The sequence below is a fragment of the Triticum urartu genome, chromosome 1A (assembly GCF_056163025.1).
Source record: "Triticum urartu cultivar PI428250 chromosome 1A, HENAU_Tu73, whole genome shotgun sequence".
NCBI classification, from domain to species: Eukaryota; Viridiplantae; Streptophyta; class Magnoliopsida; order Poales; family Poaceae; genus Triticum; species Triticum urartu.
In genome coordinates this window covers 519,401,457-519,409,575 of record NC_141873.1, presented here as the reverse complement: position 1 = coordinate 519,409,575, position 8,119 = coordinate 519,401,457, and the positions used below count along the sequence as shown (strand labels likewise).

At 44.6% G+C, this 8,119-nt stretch overlaps 1 protein-coding gene across 1 annotated transcript; it reads right to left on the bottom strand.

Moving 5' to 3' along the window:
- Positions 1-3,826: 3,826 nt before the first annotated feature.
- LOC125533030 (putative 3-ketoacyl-CoA synthase 20) lies at positions 3,827-7,707 on the bottom strand. The gene is made up of 2 exons (XM_048696834.2): positions 6,994-7,707; positions 3,827-4,776 (listed from the first exon to the last, which is right to left on the bottom strand). Exons 1-2 carry the CDS (start codon positions 7,705-7,707, stop codon positions 3,961-3,963), a joined length of 1,530 nt encoding a protein of 509 aa, XP_048552791.1. The 3' UTR covers positions 3,827-3,960.
- Between the last annotated feature and the right edge of the window lie 412 nt (positions 7,708-8,119).

The window sequence follows — 8,119 nt, the reverse complement described above, 5'->3', positions numbered from 1 at the left end:
TGTTAAAACAAAATAGAGAAGGGGAATAGGGAAAAGGGGAGCTACAGGGTTCAAACCCTCGTCTCCACAAATGTCACTCGTGCTGCTAGCCACCACGGTTAGTTGCAGTACGTGACAATGGGCAGGGCAAGACATATTTGAGGCGAACAGAGGCAGTTTTTCCACCGGTTTGCCAAAAAAACAAAATCAGTTTTCAGTTTTTGTTTTTTCATGGGGTTTTCTTCGGTTTTTTCCTCTGGTGTTTCTACTTCTTTCTTTTTTCATTGTTTTTCTTTATTTATTTCTCGGTTTTCATTGGTTTTTTCTTTTCAACCCTTTTCTTTGTTTTCTCTTTGGTTTTTTCATTTTTTTGTTTAGTTTTTTTCTTCTCCATTTTTTGTTTTTCTCTTTGTTTTTTCTTATGTTTGTTTTCGTTTTCACTCTACATTTTTGTATATGTCAAAAACAATTATTTAATACGTGATCAACATCTTTTGTATACAGTTCAACATTGTCTGGACGCCTATTCAACATTTTTCAAATACTTGTTCGCCATTTTAATACGTATTCAACATTTTTAAATATTTTTTCAATATTTTTTATATACTCATTCAACATTTTTTAATACTTATTCAACATTTTTAAAATAATTGTTCTATATTTTTAAAACTTATTCAACATTTTTCAAATACTTGTTCAACATTTTTTTAATATATTTATTTAACATTTTTAATATTTGTTCGACATTTTTAATACTTATTCAGCATTTTTTTAATACTTGTTCAACATTTTTAATACTTATTCAACTAGTTTTCTATACTCCTAAGAGTATGTACTCCATCTTCAATATACCTCGTATACACATTAATTATACCTCTTTATCATTCTCAATATACTTCATTAAATAATTTAAGATGCCCCAATACGAGTTTTGTGGAAAAAATATTATTTGTGACGTACTTTTTGTAATATGCCTTTTCCACGTATGACCAAATTACTGTATACGTAAACCTTTAAAAAATATGTAGACTCACATGAATTTTGTCATGAAACTCATTTTGAGGTATCTATTAATTATTAATGAAGTATATATATATTCACAATGAACACTATTCTGCAGGTGCGTCTGTTTGGTTTTGGAACCCTCCTGCCTTCTCTGGCATGTTGCATGTGTCAGGGCGTCACTCGGAAAATCGAGAGAGAGAGAGACATATTGTCGGGGAAAATAAACAAATGTGAACAGTGTGGGTTCCACCACGTACATCTTCATTTTTTCCTTTGGAAATTTCTGGGTGACACTAGGTGACAAGCGTTTGATCATACCAAGTACCAACTTTCTATTACTTCAACAATATTTCTTTTTGCTCTGAATTTATGGCAAACTACTCCCCCCGATTCACAAATATAAAATGTTCCAACTTTTTCCCAAATTGGATGTATATAAACACATTTTAATATATTTTTCACTCATTTTAGTCCGTATTTACTCCATATTAAAATATTTCAAACATCTTGTATATTTATGAACAGAGCAAGTACTGTATGCCTTTTTTACTAGGATCATAGGGACAATATTGTTAAGACGTGCATTGCACGTGTATACATACAAGTATTCCTAGAGAGAAATGGCAAGACGCCTCCACCACCATCACTGTTGATGACGGCTCGCAAACAATATTGTGGGATTCTCCCTAGGTGCAAGGCCGAAAACCAATATATATTTCTCCACTCACTCATGAGGCTTCCAAGAGGAAAAATTGGAAGGTCCAAGAAGCGTTAAAGAATGATGCTTGGGTCTCCAAGATCACAATTTCAACAAACTTCTTCATGGCTCATATTCATCAATTCTTGACCCTTTGGACAACCCTCTGTGACTTCCAGCTCGACATCAATGCCGATAATGAGATTATTTGGAAACATACATCCATCAGGCTCTACTCCGCGGCCTCCGCATACAATGCGCAATTGTGAGAAGCTACCCGCTCCCCATGAACTATGCGGTTTGGAAGGCGTCGATGCCGCCTAAGGTCAAATTCTTTGCTTGGTTGGCTATTTGAAAAAGAGTTTGGACCACCGATAGGCTGGCCAAACTGCGGCCTTTTCCCCTTGCAAACGCGATCAAGAATCCGTGGCTCCCCTCTTCTACAAATATCTGTTCGCCCTGAGGCTTTGGAGCTTGGTCAAGAATTGGCTTCATCTGGAGTGCATTAACAGGACCACCGGTCACTTGGAGCGCTCATCAAAGAATTGTGAATCAACATCTTTGGAAGAAACGTCCCAAAAAGGGAAGGAATGGCCTCCCTCACTATGCTCGTAGTTTGGACTATCTGGAACGAGAGGGTTGCCCATGTCTTCCGTCACAAGTCTCGCAATGATCAAGAATGACGCCTCGCTTTGGGTGACCACCTGTGCCAAGTACCCTATGTATTTTTGGGTACTTGTAACCAAACTCCAAACTCTATTCTCTCTTAATTAATTGATGAGGCAAAATTTGTGCCCCGTTTAGAAAAAAGGGGCATCCTTGCCCAAAAAAGTGAGAGGGATTAGTCTCTAGTACCGCAGAACTTCTATAATAACCAAATCAATCAAACAAATCAATAATCTCATCAGGTGAAAAAAAATAGCGCGCTATAGAATCGCTATAGCACGCTATAGCATTTTGAGCAATTCCTCGTTAAATAGATCAGTGTACAATGTCGTGTTAATAGCACATTATAGCGCGATATAGCACGCTAATAGCATATTTTAAGGGGCCACGCTATTTTTTCATAGCACGTTATTTTTGACATTGTCATCAATAGTTGACTTTAGACAAATGTTTTTAATATAAAATAAAAATAGAAGGAAATTTGAGTGCAATAAATAAAGCTGTTTTTTAGTTCATTTATAGGGAATGGTTATAATTAACCGCTGGATTAATCAAGCTACCTCGATCGCCTCATTTGGGCGACATGTGTCTCATGGGTCCCCACGCACGGCAACCCCTTCTTCCTCAACCTCTCGAGTACGCCAGTTCTTCTCCCAAATCCATTATCGCTGATTCCTACCTATGCAACCCTCAGTCTAGACACCCTTCTGTCTCACCTCCTTGCACGGATCTTGTCATCACCTTGCCCGCCGCCCTCTTACGCAGCATAGCGACACGCGCTTTGTTGCCATGGCTCCCAAGTTGTCAACACTTTGAGTTTCGAGGACGGTGACTAAGGGTGCCACCATGAGGGGTGTCAGAGTGCTGCAAAGGGGCAGTGCACAAACGTTGTGAGGCGATGCCACCACCTGTCGCGGCGCTGCAAGGGCGTCAACAACACTGGTGTGTGGCTCGATGTTGCATGAAGTGAGCTTCTGCAATGGACGGTAGACTGCTGCAAGGACCCATCACAACATCCCCTATGTTGCGAACCACTGCAACAACCCCTATGTTGCAAACCCATGTTGTGAAGGGGCGCCATCATGCTGTGAAATGGTGTCGCGGAGGCAAATCAGGTGATGCATGAGGGTACGTTGTGGTGGCAACATGGCTCGTGTTTCAAAGTTTTGGTTGCAAACGTCCGAGTGTAATGTGGGTCATATGTTTTAAGCCTTTGGACGCAAATATGGCTGATGTTGCAAATCACTCGTCTTGCAAATCTTCAAGTGCAACATAAGTCACACTGCAAATCTCACATCCCATAGCAACATTGGACACGTTGCAAACACTCAGTAAGGTGGGTTTCCAACTTGGTTGATCTTAGCAATAGATCAGTCGGCCGACCGGCAATCATCTTCATTTATTTGTTATATATTGTAGTCTTTGTAGATACATAGCACGTCCCACAAGACTCATGTACCCAACACGACACGGCCCAGTACAACGTCGGTTTAAAACTCATTGCATGCGTCAATACTGACTCGAACACGAACTAATATAAAGAGGGCATCGAACCAATGAGCTCATTGCTAACACGTGCACGACGCTTCGTTTATTTTGACGCGGCGCGGAAACTATGCGGCAGGTACACACAAGGCCTCGTCGTCGATCAACATCACCTTGGGCACATGGATTGGAAGAACGTCGACGTCCTGTGCCCAGGGGTTGCTCTCTTTGGCGTCGTCGGAGCCCTCAACCGTCCTAAGCGCCTTCCACACGGCGCTGTTGCACTTGAACCCCGAGCCGAATGCGATCTGCCACACACGGTCTCCCCTCCTGGTCCTGCCCTTGGCCTCGCAGTAGGCGAGCTCGTACCACAGCGAGCTGCTCGACGTGTTGCCGAACCTGTAGAGTGTCATCCTCGAGGGCTCCATGTCCCACGCGCTCAGCCTCAGGCTTCTCTCCAGCTCGTCCAGCACGCTGCGCCCCCCTGAGTGGATGCAAAAGTGTTGCACCGAAGACGTGAAGTTAGGGATGTACGGCCTCGCCTTGGTGCGGAACACCCGCTTGAGCACGACGGCGCAGAGGAACCGGAGCTGCTCGCTCAGCAGTAGGATGTGGGGGCTAAGGGTGGTGATGTTGGTGCGGAGCGCCTCGGCGGCCACGGACATGAGATCCTTGGAGAGGGACACGCCCAGGTGCCCGGCGTCGTCCTCCTCTTGCATCACGCAAGCGTAGCTCTGGTCGCTGGGGCCGCGGTGCGTGCGCGCCGTGTGGATCAGCTGGTACTTGGCGCGCCGCCACTCGCTGCGACGGTTTGACAGAAGAATCGCCGCGCCACCCATCCGGAACAGCATGTTGGGCACCAGCATGGACCGGTTATTGCCCATATACCAGTTTAGGGTGGTATTCTCTGTGCTCACGACTAATGCGTATGTGTCCAAGTGTACCTGCAGGTTAACGATCGAGTCAGCACAACACATTGCACGTCGACATTTTTCTATTGAAAAGAAGAAAAGCCCATCGGCCTCTGGATGGAATGATGCACATCGACCTAGCACCTGAACATCAACATACACATTAATCAATCACATATTTATCCCTATTTCTATACTTTTAGTTATGTTTGTTTCCTACACACTTATTCATACTATATAAAGGTACCACGTGGTAAGCCTGCTCAACCATCTTCACCAATTATACAGCTATGTATTTAATCGGACGATATTCGGCCAACAAAGAAGAAGAAAATACTCCGAAACACCGCATTCCCTAGTGCGCCAACTATGATTTTACTCCACATTGGATTTCTTCTTGTGTAGAACCGATTTAACGAGGAGAGAGCAAGTATTATTGTCACTTCACCCAAAGCACAAGCTCCAAATGTGGGATGGAATAGCAACCTTATACATTCTCCCACGTCCTATTGGCCAAAGTAAATACACTGTATTAAAGTATTGTATGATGAGTTGTTAGTAGATGACACTCCTATTTTTGTCAACAAGCTCACATACAAATTATTGAAGATGCTCTTATTATGCTTACTTTCAGGACTCCCTTATGCGTTGGTGGGATAGAAGAACCGACATGCGAAACCCCGGCAGATGAGCGATGGCCTCCCTCATCATGCTTGTCTCTTGGACTCTTTGGAATGAGAGAAACGCCTGGGTGTTTTGCCACAAGAGTGTGTCACCTCCTATTCTTCTCCAAAATGTCATGTTCGAGGCCAACCTATGGGTTACGGCGGCTACTAAGAGACTAGGGCGCATTGTTGTACGAGAGTAATTGCCATACCATTTTGTTAGGGTCACTTGTAAACTGTCAAACTCTTTTCTCCTCTTATTTAATGGATGAAGTAAATCTTTTGCCTCTGTTTTAAATAAAAAATTAGCAAGAAACTATATGACTATTTTGGTCTAAAAGTCAGATCTCCTACCGGTATTATTTTTACCGTTTGCTCATTCTTGTTGCACTGGTCAGGGTTACTCAAAGGCGTCGACAAGGAAAATCTTAACAATGGAGTGCAGATGCTGATGAAAGAAACCACTTGTTAGAAGGGATAGAGAGAAATGATTGGTGTAATGCGTTGGATGTATTATTGAGCCTCGAGAGCGAGTATATATTGAATACAAGGCTTGGAGGGAAAGAAGTCTCTCCTGGAGATAAGGTAGGAGATGAATTACAGATCCTAAACTACCAAATACATGTAACCCAAATATATCTCTAACACCGCTCGTCTGGCATCACTTCTGGTCCCAGCTGGTGATGGAAGTGCGGATTCTTAGGCGACAACTAAATCTTCCTTGAGGAAGCCTCGGGTGTTGGAGATGATTCTGCAATCTTCTAGTTTACCTTTGCTACTTATTCAGCCTGTCGGATATGTAATATACTCAAAGTCATGGGAGTTAGGTGGCTTTAAAATTTGATCATAACTTTTGGTAGTAGCAGGTTTTAGTCATGTAGCTAGAGTTTCGATGGCGAGCTCTCGGCAACAGGTGTCCTGCTAGTTCTCCAACTCGCTTATCCGTCCTCTTCCCTTAGCCAGTGTTTACTTTGATGTGGAACAGATATTGTATTTCCATTATGTGATTATAATGAAAAAGGGGATAGCCCGGTGGGAGAAAAAATATGTCAAAAACCTGAACTAAAAAAGAAATTAATGTAGAAACCAACGAGAGAGGACGGTTAGACAGCGAACGAGACAACTAATGATAATGACAATTATTGTAGTGAACGTTGATTTATTTTCTTATTAGTTGGCCAGGTTTCTTGTGGTGGAAACCGTTCATCCGAGCTCAAGTCCTAGACTTGGTATGTTTGCTTGTATTTTTCTGAATTTATTTGATATTTTAACGGTTTTATCTTCCGGTGGTAAGCGACATGGCCGTTAACAACGAAACTCTTTGTGATGACTTTGTCAATCTTAAGACCTAGCGACTCATCCTCTCGATTTGTCGAAGGTGTTCATACGTATCAGTGAGTGCATACGTTTGTGCTGTGTTTGAAGAGAAATGTTGATTTTTTTCAGTGGAAATCGGAGGAAACCCTTTCGTTCTTAAAAAGAAGAAGAGAAAAACGGATTGTAACTGGTGGACCTCGTGGAAAAGTTGCTTCGTGGAGGCCCGGAGGTAACATCCAAGATGTATTGGAACAGTACTCATATATACCTGAAGCAGGCGTCTGGCGAGGTCAATAGCGATAATGCCGGCGCTGCAGCCCATTCCGCTAAGGTTGTGGGTGACGACGTCGTTGCGCAAGGAGTACCGGTTCACGACAAGCGAGGTGAAGGACGGCGTGGGGCTGTGGAGGCTGCAGTTCACGATGACCATACCGATGTCGAACGGCCGCACGCGGGTCTTGGTCAGCAGCTCGTCGATCACGCCGAAAACGACGGCATGGGACTCCTCATCCGCCGAGCGGAGGCGTATGTCCACCGGCACCTTGATGACCGACGCCGGGAAGTGCGTCGCGTCGCCGAGCCCTGACCGCTCCAGGATCCTCCTCTGGAAAGCCATGCTCTCCGTGTTGAACGCACCAGCTAGTCCATGGTGCCGCGTGGTCTTGGCGCGGCTCGTCTCGTGCGCCGGCGCAGGCTTGTACCCGGCGAAGTCCACCAGGTACACCGCCCGCGACCAGGACATGTCGTAGGCGCACGCCGCCGCCACCGCACAGGCCGCCAATGACACGGCCGTGATGTCATGCGCGTCGTGTAAAAGGCCGTGAATTGATCGCTGGGACAGCATGGCCATTGCCGCCGGTGAAGACACGGCAAGGAGCATTGTGACGGGGAGGAGACGAGGCAGTTGGCCGACGAGACGGCGGTACAAGAGCTTGCCGTGCTTTCTCATCCCACTGTTTACAGCCTCGAGCTCATTGTCCATTATTGTATGCATGCGTGGTGAAACTAACTACGTTTGTTGAAAAACCGGGAGCTGTGCGCACTTTGCAGCGCGGCGCGCACCAATTTATATGATCAGAGGAGCGGAGGGAGATAGATGCCGCATGGCATGTTCCCGTGCACGCACCAAAGCGGACAAAACAGGTGACAAACATGCAAGCATTCATCACAGAGCATTTTCTTCAACGAGAGACAAGTTGAGTGCATGCATGAGCAGCTTCTGTACATGCATGCACCCAAGGTTTGTGTACACATGGAGGTACGTTTGGGTCATTGTTGACACGTGCACGGATACTCCCTGCTTGTCCGTTCCTCCTACTCTCTTTTTTCTCTTATACAAACTCATTTTTTGCACTTAACATAGAAGTAAAATAAAGATGTTACAAAACACCCAG

Bases quoted from the DNA above. Each gene is read 5' to 3' on its own strand.
- LOC125533030 (XM_048696834.2), bottom strand. From the start codon at position 7,707: ATGGACAATGAGCTCGAGGCTGTAAACAGTGGGATGAGAAAGCACGGC. The intron at 4,777-6,993 runs GTATATATGAGT...GTTAACCTGCAG, and splicing joins TCGCCAGACGCCTGCTTCAG to GTACACTTGGACACATACGC.